Source organism: Pelodiscus sinensis, chromosome 21, assembly GCF_052426305.1.
Source record: "Pelodiscus sinensis isolate ZL-2025 chromosome 21, ASM5242630v1, whole genome shotgun sequence".
NCBI classification, from domain to species: Eukaryota; Metazoa; Chordata; order Testudines; family Trionychidae; genus Pelodiscus; species Pelodiscus sinensis.
The window spans coordinates 12,710,700-12,726,308 of record NC_143072.1 but is presented as its reverse complement, the minus strand read 5'-3'; the positions used below and the strand labels follow the sequence as shown (position 1 = coordinate 12,726,308).

Sequence of the window (15,609 nt, the reverse complement as noted above, 5' to 3'; positions counted from 1 at the left end):
TTCAGGACAGGGCCAAGACATTGGCCTGGGGCTCAGGGGATGTGTGTTTCAGGGCCGTAGCTACGGCCAGGCCAAATCGGTGCTGAGCTCCTGACTCTTGGCCCCAGCTGGGCATCCGTCAGCCTGGCCGCTTGGCTGTCCTGCCTGCAGCATGCATGGCTGCCCTGGTCTCTAGCCCCACCGGGGGGGCGGAGTCTCAAGGGGGCAGGTCTGGGCGGGGCTAGCACTGGGGTCAGAAACTGGGGCAGTGTGGCAGGGCTGCCTGCGGAGCAGTAAGGGGGAGAGGCAGGTCCCCCATTCCTCCTGCCCCCTCTTGCTAGGGCCCCAGATCCCTCCTGCCCCCCTCCTCTTCCTGACCCTTTCACCAAGGCACCAGATACCTCCTGCACCCCTTCCCCTCTGCCCAGGGCACCGGATCCCTCCTGCCCCCCTTCCTGCCCCTCTCCCCAGGGCACCGGATCCCTCCCACCCTCCCAGGCTCTGAACCCCCTGGTACCTCCGCCCCTCCCTTCCTGGCCCTCTGCCCAGGGCACCAGATCCCTCCCACCCTCCATGGCGCCGAACCCCCCCGCACACCCAACCACCTGTGCCCAATAACTGGGCCCACCCAGTTCTCCTGTCCTGGCTATGCCACTGGTGCATTCAACCTCCAGTTCTGCCACTGCCCCGCTGGGGGAACCGAGGAGATGGTGCTGGGGCACTGGTGTTCCCCACCCTGCCATGGGCCAAGTGCTCAAAGGGCCCCATGCCCATCAGGCACCCCCCTTGTGACGAGCCTGACCCTTCACCTCCCTGTCTCCGTTCTCCGTCTGACGGGCAGCAATGGTCTCCCCCCTCCGAGGGCTCACTGCCCGGGTCGGCCCCCACGGGGGCTATGAAACTACAGAGCCCCCCTGAGCGTCATGGCTGTGAGCAAAGGGCCCGTTGGGATCCCCCTGCAGGACCAAGGCAGGGGAACCCACAGCTCGGCCTCCAGCCATCCCAGAGGAGTGGGGTTCGGCTTCAGGCCCCCATGAACGAACAGCGGAGCCGGGAGTCCGGGGGCGCTAGGCACAAGGAAACGTGGCCTCGCTGGCAAGCGGCCTGAGCCTGGCTGGGAGGCTGCAGGGCTGGGCTGGCCTGTGCCCCCGCCCGCCAGAGGGAATTGTCCTCATTCCCAGCCCAGCCTGGGAGCTTTGCTGAAGAACCAGCCCGACCTGTTCGCTCTGGGACCCGATCCCCCAGCAGGCCAGGCAGGAATGCAGGGGGCTGGGGCCTGGAGGGGGAGGGCACGGCACAGCCCCTGGGGGCAGGAACGTAGCTTAACTAGGGAGGGGGGGCTGGTGTAGGGAGACCTCGGCACTGCCGCACAGGACAGAGCGTGAAGCACAGCGGCACTCTCCAGCCAGGACCTCACCCAGAGACCCCGCGCCCCCTGCCATGGAGCTGCTGCTGCTGCTGCTGGGGCTGCTGGCCAGGACCTGCGCTGGCAGGCTCCTAGGTGAACCTTCCGCCTCTTCCAGGAGCCGGCTGCTGCTGCCTGGTGGGGAGGGGCAGAGCTTTGGGGTGAATGGGCAGGGAAGGGAGGCACGTGGGGTGGGGAAGGACGCTATGAAGTGAATGGGCAGAGAATGGGAGGTTGGGGGCGGATGGGTGGGGAGGGACACTATGGGGTGGGAGAGAAGAAGGGAGAATCTGTGGGGTGGAGAAGGACACTGTGGGGCAGGTGAGGAAGGGAGGAGCTGTGGGGCGGATGGGGGGGAGGGATGCTGTGGGGCAGGTGAAAGGAAGGGAGAATCTGCGGGGCGGATGGGTGGGAAAGGGAAAGCTGTGGGGCAGGTGAGAGGAAGGGAGAAGCTGTGGGGCGGATGTGTGGGGAGGGGAAAGCTGTGGGACAGCTGGGTGGGGAGGGACACTGGAGCATGTGTGAGGAAGGGAGAAGCTGTGGGGTGCATGTGTGGGGAGAGGAAAGCTGTGGGACAGCTGGGTGGGGAGGGACACTGGAGCATGTGTGAGGAAGGGAGAAGCTGTGGGGCGCATGTGTGGGGAGGGGAAAGCTGTGGGGCAGCTGGGTGGGGAGGGACACTGTGGGACAGGTGAGAGGAAGGGAGAAGCTGTGGGGCGGATGTGTGGGGAGGGAAAAGCTGTGGGGCAGCTGGGTGGGGAGGGACACTGTGGGACAGGTGAGAGGAAGGGAGAAGCTGTGGGGCGCATGTGTGGGGAGGGGAAAGCTGTGGGGCAGCTGGGTGGGGAGGGACACTGTGGGACAGGTGAGAGGAAGGGAGAAGCTGTGGGGCGCATGTGTGGGGAGGGGAAAGCTGGGGGGTTCCAGGGTCTTTTCCCTGCAGCTCTTAGCAGAGGGAGAGACTCTGGAGCCATTTCTGCCCCAGGAGGCCTTTGAGGGGAATCCAACGGGCGCTGCTACGCGCCTGCTCAGACTGCGGCTAGGAAGCTGCCTGAGGCCTGACCCCGAGCCCGCTGGCAGGCACCTCGACCTCCAGGGCTCTGGAGCGATCAGACACTCGGCAAGTTCATCAGCTCCCGGCTGGGGCCGTCCCCGCTGGGCACAGGCTGGAGCTGGGCTGGCCTCCCTCGGTGAGCGGGCGCTCGGGCCTCACCCCAGGCCCGGTCCCTCGGCACAGCCTGGCCAGGGGGTGGGCGTGTAGTGCTGGGATGGCGCTGGGGTGCCCAGCCGTGCTCCTCATGCCAGCGGCACTGAGCCTGCCCCTTGTGGGAGCAACCGGCAGCTGCTGTCTCATGCTGCATGCTGGTGGGCTCGCTCCCGCTCTCCATGCCCGCTGCCCCTGTGGCCAGAGAGCCGTAGCCACGGGCCCGCTGCCCCTGTGGCCAGAGAGCCGTAGCCGCGGGCCCGCTGCCCCTGTGGCCAGAGAGCCGTAGCCGCGGGCCCGCTGCCCCTGTGGCCAGAGAGCCGTAGCCGCGGGCCCGCTGCCCCTGTGGCCAGAGAGCCGTAGCCGCGGGCCCGCTGCCCCTGTGGCCAGAGAGCCGTAGCCGCGGGCCCGCTGCCAGCCTCAGCACAGAGGCACAGAGCTGGCTGGGTGGCGCAGGCCGAACTGCCCTCTTGTGCCTCTTCCCGGCCGAGTCGGGGGTGTGAGCCCGGAAGCTGCTGCTGCTGCTGCCCATGTTAGAACGGGAAGGGAGGCCATCGAGTCCAGTCCCCCGCCCCATGGCAGGACCAAGCACCAGCTAGATCATCCCTGACAAGCGTCTGTCCAACCTGCTCTTGAATATCCCCAGTGCTGGAGATTCTACAACCTCCTAGGCAATTTATTCCAGTGTTTCACCAGCCTGACAGGAAATTTTTTTCTAATGTCCAACCTTGGCCTCCCTGGTTGCCATGTAAGCCCCTTGCTTCTTGTCCAAGCCTCAGAGGTGAAGGGGAATCATTTTTCACCCTCCTTCTTGTAAAAAATCTTTTAGCCACAGCTGGTCCTGGTGGCTGAGCTGGCTGGGGCAGGGACAGTCTGTGAAGGGGGGCTGCCCCCAGGGGATGCAAGGTCCAGGCTGCAGGCCCCACAAAGTGGTCCTAGGCATGGAGAGGGCCGTGTGCGGTGCCCATCCGCCGAGGGCGGGGGGCGGGCGCTTGCAGTAAGTATTTGCCCATAATGCTGCTGGCACTGTGTTGCTGCAGCCCAACATGGCTGGCTCTGAGTCACAGCCTTGCACCAGGTCGGGGCGACGCGGCCCAGCACCGGGGTGGTTACCGGAGCAGGCAGGATGCTGCGTCGGAGCCAAGCAGCCTTGTCATGAACTCCCACCACGCGACATCACGAGCTGTTGTCTCCATGGCAACTGGGACTCCCCTGTGCTACGTAGGATGGGAGGTTACGGGGACCCACCCTGCCCCTTCAGCTCAGCGGCACGACTAGCAGGCCCCCAAGCTCTCCCCCAAATGGGCTGCTCGGATGTCCCATGTGTGGGGCGAGCATTGCTCAGTGACTCCAGTGAGGATCTGGAGCCACTGCTGGCTTGACTCTGGATTCTCACAGCTCTCGCTGACTTAGAATCTGTCCCGGAGTATTAATGCTCTGGTTAGTACCGAACTCCTGCTGGATTTCCTGGCCCACCAACACCCTAGCAAACCTGCTACGTGGACAGGCTTGGCACGAGCTTCTGGAGGTGGGGGGCACCGGACAGGCGCTGGGAAAACTGGTCACTTTTCTGGCCTGCCCAGCAGACAGTCCGAGGAGGATGCCGCAGGGCAGCATGCCCTAGAAAGTACTCAGTGCCATAAACAACAGCAATGGGCCTAGCAAAGAGAGGACAGGAAGTGCTAGAGTGTGGGGACATCCGTCCCGTTGGATGCTGAGGGCCAGGTGTAAATTGGGGTCACTCCGTGGAAGTTGCTCCTGAATGACACTGCTGGAACTGAGCTCGGAGTCAGCCCGGGGACAATGCTGGGGGAACACCTCCCCGCCCCTTTCCCTGCTGGGCTGTGTAGCCGCCTTGGCACCTCACTGCATGTTCCCCTTTGGGTTTCTCCAGAGACGATCCCCTACACGCCCCAGATCACTGCCAAGTCGCTCGAGGGGAAGCTCACAGCCACCACCTTCACGCTGGACCAGCCCATCTGCATCTTTGATCAGTACGTGAACAGCACCGATGACATCTGGCTGGTTGTTGCCTTCACGAACGGTACGTGTGACTCCCTGCCTTCCCCTGTGCCTCCAGCAGCCTTTCCTGTCCCAGGAAAAAGTTCACAGCCACCTCTATCTCCCTTTTCCCACCCCGGCTCACTTCAGAGATTGTAGTGCTGTGTGTCCTCCAAGGGGGCAGCGTTTTGCAGATACCCCGGGTGTCCCCCTGCTCTGGCTCTGCCACCGACTCACTCTGTGGCCTTGGGCTAGTCACCTAGGCTCACATTTTCAAAAAGCAATCTCTGAACTTGGCTGCCTCAATCCATGAGGCCTGAGCTAGTGGGCAGCTAAGTAAGAGCCTCTCTCCAGACCCTGGTTTCCTGTTAGATTCAGGTGGGTGGCGAGCGGCCATGCAAAGGAGCTGCCCCAAGCCCAGCCAAGCAGTAGAAGGAGCCAGAGGCACGCTGGCCCCTCATTGAAAGGAGTACAGAGAAATGCGCGTCTGCCTGGGAATGGAGGTGGGGCGGGCTCTAGATTCTAGGAATGTGGCTTTGCCACCCCAATCGGGTGTGGTGTCTTGCCTCTAGCTGCCGGGTCCAGGGAAGCTGAGACTCCAACATGCACCCAACCAGTTGCAGGATGCTGTGAATAGAGGGGAAATACCCTGGAGCGTGGCTTTGGGAGGCTCTTATCTTAGCATGGGCAATGCTTGCTTTTTACAGTGGGGATCACCTTCCCCCGGCCTCTGGAAAAATCCTGCCGCAGGTCGAAAGGCTCAGAACCTCCCTGGGTCCCTGGGGGAGCACAAGTCCTCCAGAGCCCTAACCCAGCCATCCTGGCCGGGAGCTCATGGTCTTTACCCACTGCCCCATTTCCACGGAGAGCGCTGCATCTTCCGGCCAGAGCCTGGTCCATAGCAATCTTACAGCCTCGTGCTGTCCCCTGGGAACCCCGCCCGTTCTATGCATTTCAGCCCAGCAGCCTGTGTCTCTGCCATTAGCCGGTTCTCAGCTCGCCTCCATGCCCTCTGCAAGGCACCGGGCTCCATCCCGGCATGGCAGCCCCCTTGCTGGGACCCGCAGGCTTGGGCACAACAGGGCCTGGTGACATACTAGCCGTGTGTGCCTCAGTTTTAGTTCTTTGTGTGCCCTGGGTGGGATTATTGTGCAGGGGCAGGCGCTCACAGCAGGGGTGCACACCACGCAGCTGCTGCACATGCACGTACATTTACACCATGGCACGTGCACTTAGGGCCTGAGGCGTGAGCCAGGAGAACCATTGGCAAGCTGCCCAGGAAGGCCCCAGCTGGGTGGTACAGGCCTTGTGCCCCACCCACCGAGCAGAGAGTCAGCTCCCAGTGTCTGCTGGCTCTGAGCGCCCGGGTTCACCTAGCCTGGCTGACAGCAGCCCCACTGCAAAGTAACTTTGGGGGGGCAGCCCGTGGCTTGGCACTGTGGGGAGCTGAGAGGCTCAGGCTGCAGCTGAGTGGCTTGGGGACACGTGTCTGTCCTGGGCACAGGGGATTGTGGGAAGGCAGCAGAGCTATTGGCACTAGTGTGGTTCAGCCAGGAGCCCACTGGAGCTCAGGCAGGTTATTAGCTGGAGGGAAGGCCTCCCCCATGTGTGAGCCTGTACCCCTGCTTGGATCAGGTAGTTGGGTTGAAACCCCTGGCTCAGGTAGTCGGGAGGAGCCCAGGGGCAACCCCTGAGTAAAAGCCCTACCGCTGCTCTAGCTAAGGTAGATCAGACATTGGCCCAAGGAGCAGCAGATTGTGCCCTGAGTGCAGACAAACCCACACTCCACATAGGGTTGCCAGATACCTTCACAAAAAATCCCGAACATGAGGGGGGAAAAAATTGGTTGAGCAAAAAAAAAAGGTTGTTGCATCTTTAAATTCCCATGCTCCCCACGCCCCTGCCAGACACAACAGGGGGAAAATGTCCCCTCCGGCCTTCCATATTTTTTGTTTTATCTTACTGAACAGAAGATGCATTTACCAGACTGTCTGGGCAAAAACCGGACACCTGGCAACTATAGCTCCTCCCTTACTCACAACCACGGCGGGGACGCTGAGTTTACTCATTCGGTGACTGTGGCAGGCAGGGGTCTGCCCTGAAACACCCCCCATTCGGAACTGGGGCTTGAGGTGCAAGGTTACCCACGTATTATGGGGCTTTGCTAGGCTCCCTGTCTCCATAGCATCCCCACCAATGGCGACCTAAGGAAAGATTTACACACAGGGAAAACACTGTGGGATGAAGTGATTGATTTGCCCAGGGTCAGCCAGGGAATCAGTGGCAGAGCCAGGAACAGAACAAACCTCTCCCAAGTCAAATACCTCAACCACCAGCCCAGCCTTCCTGCCTAACCTGTGAATTTTCTCTTCTCTTCCATTGGCAGCCACAACCACATTCAAAAACCCAACCTCCCCAGGCCAGATCCCTCCCTACCAGAAGCTATCGACCACTCTCCATTACATGACGCTGAAAACGTCCATCGCCTTTTACCCGTGTGCTGAAAACAGGGCGGCTAGCGTGCTCCGGGTGGGCAGTGACACATCCTGCAAAGACGACCGCAGCCTGGAATATTGCAACGGCCCCTTGTCCAGTCCTGGGCCTTACAGGTACAGCAGTCAGAGCACAGGCGTCCCCGTGGATGGGGCTGGGCCTGGCGTCTTATTACCTCCTGTATGCTCAGTAGCACATAGGACCTGCTGTTACAAGCCAGGGTGCTGCACACACAGGCCAGATGGCTCCCTGCCCCAGCAAATCTCCTGATGACAAATTCAACCTCTTAATATTAACTCCCCTGTCCTGCCAGTCCCACCTCTCTGGCTTTCCACCTCCTCTGCCCAATCCCAGTCTATAGCCCTCATTCGCTAAGGGAATCCAGTGCAGGCATTTGCTAAGGAGGCTCCTGGTTTGGTGTAGCTCTCTCTACAGCTGGGGTGCAAGGGAGTTTAAGGAGCTGCTGGATCTGGGCCCTAGACCCCAGGCCTGCCTCTGCCACCTCTTTCCACTCCCGTCACACGGTTGCCTTTGTAACAGCGTGGCCCTTTAACAACGAAGGCACCAATGTGTCCTTCCTGCTGCAGTAGCTACCCACAGAGCCCTGCGCAGATACAAACTTTGTACTCGTATCCCGCCCATATACACAATAACGAGATGCGGATACGCGCATGTGCAGATATAAAGCGGATAGCTGTGGATTTGCAGGGCTCTAGTCACCCGCTCTTCCTCTTGTGTCTCTCAGGAAAACAGCCGTCCTCCCTTCTCGCTGTTCTATTCCTTGCACCTTGAGATGATAGGTTACGTGCAGAATAACATTTAGCCACTAGATGGCGCTCTGTGCTGCATATATTTGCAGAGAGGGTGTGGTGCCTGGTAAACAAGGGTAACCATGCTGGAATTTGAGCTGCGCGGCAACCTGCTTGTGTCTGTAGTCCATAGCCATATTTTGTAACAAAGGCCTCCTGCGTAAAGGCTTTATTTCCATACACCGTGACTAATACTAAGATTTTGTCACAGTTATTTTTAGTAAATATCATGGACAGGTTGCTAGCAATAAACAAAAATTCACTGGCATTAGAAGGCAGGGTGGAGAGAGGGCTGGGGACAGTGAGGGTAGTGGACAGGTGGAGCCCTGGGGGGAGGGAGAGGGATGACTAAAAGCCTGAGCCCCATTGCCAGCGGGGCAGGGGTTGAGAACCTAAGTCCTATGGCCACAAGGGAGGGGTGCACAGCCTCGGCTCCTCCCCAAGCCAAGAAGGGGCATGCAGCCCTGACTCCACCCCCACTGCTGACAGCTATAGCCTAGCCACAGGGGCCCAGTAAAGTCACAGCATCTGTGACCCCCAGGCCTAAATCGTATCCTTGACCACAGCACTCTGAGTGCGCACAGCCCCTCCCATCACGGTCGAAGCGAGGTGCTAATAACACTGGCCAGCTGGCATCTGCAAAGCTCCCAGGGAGCATCCATGAATCGGCAGCTGCCATTAACGGGCCTCGCCAGCGCCAGGCGTGTGCTGATGGAGGTGGCTAAACACAGTGCTGCTGTGAGACCGAAAAGCCCTGGGGCCTCTCTGATCAAGCTGCACGAGAGCCCTTCTCCCGAGAGCCCTTCTCCCCAAGGGGGTCCTGGCGCTACGGAGAGCGGCAGCACCCGTTAAATCTTCTGACGCTCCATGTCGCCGGTTTCTCCAAGAGGGGGCAAGGGGTGATCTAATCCTGTCCTGTAAGTGTCTGCGTGGGGAGACGGCCGCTAGTGGAGGGGTCTTTAATCCAGCGGAGAAATCAGAATAAACCCCCCTGTCAGATTTCACTGACTCGCCCGCTCCTTTCATCGCCGCCTCTTGCAGAGTGAAATTCCTCGTCCTGGACTCCAATGGCTCCAAGGCTGAGACCAGATGGTCCCAACAAATTATGCTGAAGCGAGGTAAACCTGGGAGAACGGGGAAGGGGCTTCCTACATTGGGGAGGGTTCTTGTCTCCTTTAAGCCTCGTAAAGGGGCCTGAGCCCCTCTCCGCTCCGGGGCTTGGGTCCCCAACTCACCCTCCACACGCCTCCTGGGGGTTGCTGGCCAGGACAGCAGCAGGTAGTTCCTAGGCTGTCCCCTTGAGACCCTACCCCCCGTTCTACCCTGCTCAGAGAGACTCAGCCTTCTAACCTCCTGAGTCCTCAGTGGCCCCCCAGCTGCCAGGGTGAGTCCCTAGAACAACTCTGCCCCTCCATACAGGCCCTGGAGCGACTGGGTCGTGCTACAGCTCCCTCTTGGGAGTCTGACCCAGGCATCGTGCCACCCAGGCAAACCAGGAGAGGCAGGTAAATATCGGAGCAGCACTAAGGGAGCTGGCCCTAACTGTTCCCAGCCTCCATTATCTTTCCTGGTTCCACTCCTCCCTTCCCTGCTGGATCCCTTCACCCACCCCCGGCCCCCTCCCAAGCACCTCCCAGCCCGTCCCCTGTAGTCCTGGTCCTGCACACCTGGTGAAATCTCCCCCGGCCCTGTGTCCCAGGTCGCCAGCCACGCTCCATTGACACCTGGCCCGGGAGGCGCAGCGGCACCATGGTCGTCATCACGTCCATCCTCTCCAGCTTCATCGGCATCCTGGTGATCCTGTTCCTATGCACGGTCGCCTACGAGTGGTGAGCGCCTGGCTCGACGTGGGGGCGTCCGTGCGCCCAGGCGGTGGGAAGGCTCTGGACGTGTGTTTCTGGGGGGAGGGGGAATGGGTGCCCTCTCCCCCTGACACTCACAGCACCCCCTGCTCAGCACCCATGGAGGGGGCAGCCTGGGGGGGCAGGTATGTCCCGCAGGGGTCCCTGCAGCTCCGGGCTGTGAGGGCAGAGGTGCCCCCCCCCCCCCACTGGGCCGGGCGCTGCGGGACAAGGCTGGGGCGGCCCAGGCCCTGCTGCTGACCAGCTGTGTCTGTGGGTTGTTCGCAGCTATAAGCTCTGGCGGGGAGAGGAGCCGGCCGTCGTCGAGGAGCCACGTGCTGGGTCCTTCCAAGAGAGGCAATACGACACCCACCACATCCCCCCCTCGCACGCTCCGCCCCAGCCCCTCAGCGACCTGCCCCGGCCTCGCTCTCCTGCCGCCTCCCTGTAGGAGCCCAGAGCCTCCCTGGGGCCAGTAGCCCGGGCTCGTCGCTCTGCTGGCAGGCACCACTTGAAGCGCCGTATCCCCGTCATGTACCAGGGCTCCAGCATCCCCATCTCGTGCCCTACTGCCTGGCATCCCCTACGCACCCTGGGCTCCAGCATCCCCATCACATGCCCTGCTGCCCGGCATCCCCTACGCACCCCGGGCTCCAGCATCCCCATCACATGCCCTGCTGCCCATCCCCTATGCACCATGGGCTCCAGCATCCCCATCACATGCCCTGCTGCCCATCCCCTATGCACCATGGGCTCCAGCATCCCCATCTCATGCCCTGCTGCCCATCCCCTATGCACCATGGGCTCCAGCATCCCCATCTCATGCCCTGCTGCCCATCCCCTATGCACCATGGGCTCCAGCATCCCCATCTCACGCCCTTCTGCCTGGCCTCCCCTATGCACCCTGGGCTCCAGCATCTCTATTTCATGCCCTTCTGCCCTCCATCCCCTACGCAACCTGGGCTCTAGCATCCTCCTCACATGCCCTGCTGCCCACCCCCTATGCACCCCCGGGCTCCAGCATCCCCATCTTACACCCTGCTGCCCAACATCCCCTATGCACCACGGGCTCCAGCATCCCTATCTCATGCCCTGCTGCCCATCCCCTGTGCACCCCGGGCTCCAGTGTCCCCATCTCACCCTTGTGCTCTAGAATCACCAGTCCCTGGCTCCCCCTTGAGTACCTAGGCTGCCCTTACAGGACACAGAGACACAGCTGTGGGAGGAGGGGAGTCAAGAAGCCCCGCCCTCTGCCCCTGCCAATCCAAGGATTGTTTCTATTAATGCAGCCTGCCTGGGGCTGAGCGCTGGCGCTACGCAGGCGCCTCCGTCACTGGCTTCCCATGGGCTTTGTTCACCTCCCCCAGTGGCATGTACAGGCCCGGCTGTGCGATCAGCAGTTACAGGATGGAGGGTTTCTCAGCGCTGCAGCACGGCTCCAGGTTTCTGCGGGTGTCGGGATGCCTGGAGCCACCCTACTCCATCCCAAGCTCCCTGACGCGGGGCCCTGTGGGCCTGGCTGAGACCAGCCCTCCTGTCCCAGAGAAGCGAATTCCAGCCCAGGGTGTAGCCGGCTGCTTGGCAGCTGAGCACACAATGTCCCCTCGGCACTCCACCCTCCCCACCCCCTGCAATTTACGCAGGAGCCGGCAGGCTCGAATGTCAGCCCTGCCCCGGCAGGGCCAGCATAAGCACCGGCACACCTGTGCTTTCATGTGCTGGGAGGCCTGAGCCAGGTGCCTTAGGGCCTGCGCACCGCTCCTGCCACGTCACGGTGGCCGCAGGGCTCTGGAGTGGGGGGGAGGGAGATGCCCCATTTCTGAGCCTTAGCCCCTGCATGGCAAGCTGGCTGCAGCCCTGCCCTGGAGCCAGCGCCTGGCCTGCAAAGAGGTCAACCCAAATGCTCCTTCCCGGCACTATCCCTGGAGTCTGAGCATCCCATAGGCCCTAGGGGAGGAGCAGGGACTCGCCCCAGCCTCATGGAAATCACTCAGTCTTTCCACTGACCGCAGTGGGCTTTGAATCGGGCCCCAAGCCGCAGTCCAGCCAGGCCGCAGGCTGCAGTGGCCCCCCCAGCGATGGAGCAGCCCAGCAGCTGCATGTGCTTCCCTTCCCACCCTTGGAAGTTGTCTAAAAGACCCAGGCCCAATCTCTCTCCTCTCCCTTGTTGGAAGCCGCCCTCCGGGCCCAGCCGGCCACTGCGAGGGGCTCGGCTGCTGTGGCTATTGTATGTCGGGATGGGGCAGGCCGGGGTTGCTCGCAGCTCCCTGGGGCCCTGCAAAATAAACTGGAGTTTGCATTTTGGAACCGTTGCCTCGTTGTCATCTGTTGTGCCCTGGGCCACAGTCGCTCCAGGGCTTCCCAGCCCTCTGGCCAGAGCAGGCAGCAGTTGTATGGGTGGGCAAGCCCTGGGGCTCAGCCCCTCTTGGCTCCAGGAGTTCGGTGTGATTCCATGGCAGGACAGATGGCCAGGAACAGCTGCCCCTCTGCTCTCCTCTTGGGGAAGAGGACAAGCGTCTCCTACCCCAGCATTAAGTGGGGGGAGAAGAGGATGGGGGAAGGGTCAGCGAGCTGGGAGAGGGCGGGCAAGGGAGCCTGTGTGAAAGCGGGCAGGGCTGGGTGTACGATGGTGCCAATGGGGCTACGGAGCCAGGCCCGTGCTCAGAAAGGCCCCATCCTGCTCTGCTTGACGGGTGCTCCGACACCTCACCGGCTCCCCGCCACCCACCCCTTGCTCCTCCGGCTGCCCACCAGTCTGCTGAGGGCTCCTCTCCACCTCCTGGCCTCATCCGCCAGCTTCTCTCTGCCCCTGCTGGGCCCCGGTGCACCGCTGGCTCTGGGCAGCCCTTGCTGCCCACCACCTGTGGGTCCCACTGGTCTCCTTGGTGCAGAGGCCTGGCCAGTGCAGGGACAGTGTGGCTGGGCCCCTCCAGGCAAATGTCCAGAGGGAGCTGGGCTGAGGCAGGTCCTGGCCCATCACACCCATTGCTGGCTGGGGGCTGGGGCGATACCCTGCCCCTGGACCAGCCCTGGCTGCGCTGGTGGCTCAGCCCCACAGCTACAAACACCTCCCTAAGGCCGGTGAGTGCAGCGGGAAGGTAGGCGCTGGGAGGGGCCTGGAAGGCCTGACGGGGGGTGTGCTGAGCTGTGCGGGGGCAGGGAAGCTAGGGGGGGGGGAGTTCTGTGGGGGGGAAGGGGCTGGATGGTTGGGGGAGCCGGAGGGCCTGGGCATAGCAGGTCCAGGGTGGAGGTGGCACAGGGCTGGGCGGATAATTTTGTGCCCATTTACAAACTACCCATTTGTAACTAGGGCTCTTGCATGGGGCTGGGCCGCCCCCGCCATGCCCCCGGCTGGCCCCCTGCTCTGGGCACGGTCCCCCTAGAGGCCCACCGCTCAGTTTGGCAGAGGGCCCACAAGACGTTCCTCTGGCCCTGAGTATGGCGGGGTTGGTCCCGCCTGCTGCCGGGGATTAGCGCATGGAAGGGATTGTGAGGCTGCCACGGGGCGCAGGCGGCGGGGGGGAGTGACAGCCCAGCCTGCCTCGGTGCAGCTGCATGCTGGGCCAGAAGCCGTGCATTCCAAAACGAACAGCCCTGCCGTCGGCAGCCCACTGGCCGGTCAGGGTGTGGCACGGGGCAGAACGGGACGTGGCAGTGGTGTGCAGTGGGTAGAGCATGGAGACTGGGGTCCTGGGTCACTCTGTGAGCAGAGCATGTCCTTCCCCTCTGATTTCCCGTCAGTGACCCTGGCCTGCAAGCAGCAACTTCTGGGTTCTCCCTCAGCTGCAGAGAGGGAAGGGAGCTGTCTGTCTTGTGAGCAGGGCCTCAGTGGGACTGGCTGCCCAGTGTGGCCCCTTTGGTCTGGAGTGCGACCGTGTCACGGGAGGCGCTTACCCAAGCACAGAGGAATTCTTCAGCTTCTTAGACACCCATCCACACCCACCTATGCACAGACACACACGCACCCGCATGCCTCCCCGCACCCGTCCCCACCCCATGCATGGACACATTCACCCACACGCCTCCCCGCACCCACAAGCCTCCTCATCCCATGTACAGACACACTCACCATACGCCTTCCCACACCCGTATGCCTCCCCACCCCATGCACATACACACTCACTGTATGCCTCCCCGCACCCGTACGCCAGCCCACACACACACGCCTCCCCACCCCATGCACGGACACCCACCCCACATCCATACACCATGCACCCACATGCCTCCCCACCCCATGCACGGACACGCACCTGTACGCCTCCCTGCCCCCCATGCACAGATACATACTTGCATCAGGCCTGGCGCCCTAACCAGCAGTCCTCTAACAAGTCCAGTTGTCCTAGGCCAGCAGCTCCTTTATTGACTCTATTGTGTTCTACTGCAGCACACACACCCCTATTTTCGCTCTATTTTCTCAGCTCCAGGGCCTAGTTCGCAGGGGCGCTGTGCCTTTAGCCACGCGGGGAGGCCGGGGCTGAGTTCACTCTGCGTTTCTGCACATTTCAGCAGCTCAGCGCAATGTTTATTGTCAAGGATTTGTTCAATGGGCTCCAATTTTCCCCGTGGCCGGGAGTTGGGGGGCAGGGATCAGGCCCGGGGGAGGGTGTTAGGCACCGAGTGACTAATGACAGGAGCCGTTGCAATTCTAAAGCTGTCAAACGCCCTCAGTCAGCCGCCTCGCCCCAGGACCTAAAGTCAGACAGCCACGGGCCCAGCTGGAGCCAGGCCCCCGGCCGCTTGGCGGTTCTGGCTGTAGGCTTCGAGGGGCAGCACGGCAAACCTGTTCTCCTCGGTTTGTGAGTGCAGGCGGCGCATCCCACTCACTGACACAACCCGGGTCCTTCCCTGGGCAGGTACCTGCGCCCGTCCCACGAGTGAAGGGCTGGGGCACGCCCGGGGCATAGCAGAGACGGGAGCAGCGCTGGGGTGGGAGAGCAGGGCTGCCGCATGCCTGCGCTAAGTAGCTCTCCTTCCTCAGGGCGCAGCAGCAGATGAGTCAGGCACGGTCGGAGCTGGCCAGCCCCTGCAGAAGGTGCACTCGAGGGCAGGCCCGTCCCTCACCCTTTGGGGCTGCGCGGCTCACGGCAGGGCAGGGCGTGACACATGAACATGCAGGCATTCGGGGACCGGAGCAGGGCGTGCGCAGGGCTGGGTGAGGGGGCCGCCAGGAGCCAGGGGCCCTCAGGGAGCTCGCATGGGGCACGCGGACCCAGAGGGAATGAGCCAGGCCGGCCAGGGAGCAAGGCCTGGGGCAATTAGGAGGAAGGCGTGGGGGTGGGAGAACTTGGGCTCCACTTTGACATGCCACTGGGTTGCTATGGCAACGGAGTCCTGGTCCCGTCTCCTCGGAGCCATCCTGTCCCTGGCCCAGTCCCTACAGGCTCATGGGGTCTGGCTAGAGGCATGAGCTGCTCCCGGCGCTGCTCCGCCCCAGAAATCCTGCTGGCAATTGGGTACCCGGCTTTGGGAGCAGACGCTCTGGGTGAGGATCTGGCCTGGCTCGTCTCTCGGCCACCCCACTGCTCAGCCCGAGGGCCTGGCCATGAGGGAAGGAGCCCGCGAGCGCTAACAGTCACTGCCGGTGCGTAAGCTGCCCTGTCTCAGCCAAGCCCAGGCTGGGTTGTTCGGACTTGTCGGCTGCATGCTCCTCCCGCAGTCTCCGGTTCGCAGTGTTTGTTTTCACACACAACCCTTCTGCCCAGGGCTGAGCCTGGCACCAGCCCTGCCAGGCTGCTTGGCTTCTGGGTACTGCCAGTGCAGGCAAGGCCAGTTACAAAGGCTTGGAGAGCAGGGGCGTATCCCCGGGCCATCACTTTGGCCCTCTGCCTGCCAGTAGAGAGGTAATGGGACCAGCCCCGTCTGCCCCTCACTCATAGG

At 62.3% G+C, this 15,609-nt stretch overlaps 1 protein-coding gene across 2 annotated transcripts; it reads left to right on the top strand.

Annotated features, from left to right (window-relative positions):
- Positions 1-1,275: 1,275 nt before the first annotated feature.
- Positions 1,276-12,039, top strand: UPK3B (uroplakin 3B). 2 transcript variants are annotated; one of them, XM_075904961.2, is made up of 6 exons: positions 1,276-1,522; positions 4,483-4,632; positions 6,976-7,198; positions 8,933-9,009; positions 9,591-9,720; positions 10,021-12,039. In XM_075904961.2, the coding sequence occupies exons 1-6, from the start codon at positions 1,420-1,422 to the stop codon at positions 10,181-10,183; spliced, it is 846 nt and encodes a 281-aa protein (XP_075761076.1). In that variant the 5' UTR covers positions 1,276-1,419; the 3' UTR covers positions 10,184-12,039. The 2 variants fall into 2 exon arrangements, with proteins under 2 accessions (XP_075761076.1, XP_075761077.1); XM_075904962.2 differs by having other exon boundaries at positions 1,288-1,480.
- Positions 12,040-15,609: the final 3,570 nt, after the last annotated feature.

Bases quoted from the DNA above. Each gene is read 5' to 3' on its own strand.
- UPK3B (XM_075904961.2), top strand. From the start codon at position 1,420: ATGGAGCTGCTGCTGCTGCTGCTGGGGCTGCTGGCCAGGACCTGCGCT. The intron at 9,010-9,590 runs GTAAACCTGGGA...CCTGTGTCCCAG, and splicing joins ACAAATTATGCTGAAGCGAG to GTCGCCAGCCACGCTCCATT. The intron at 9,721-10,020 runs GTGAGCGCCTGG...GGTTGTTCGCAG, and splicing joins TGCACGGTCGCCTACGAGTG to CTATAAGCTCTGGCGGGGAG.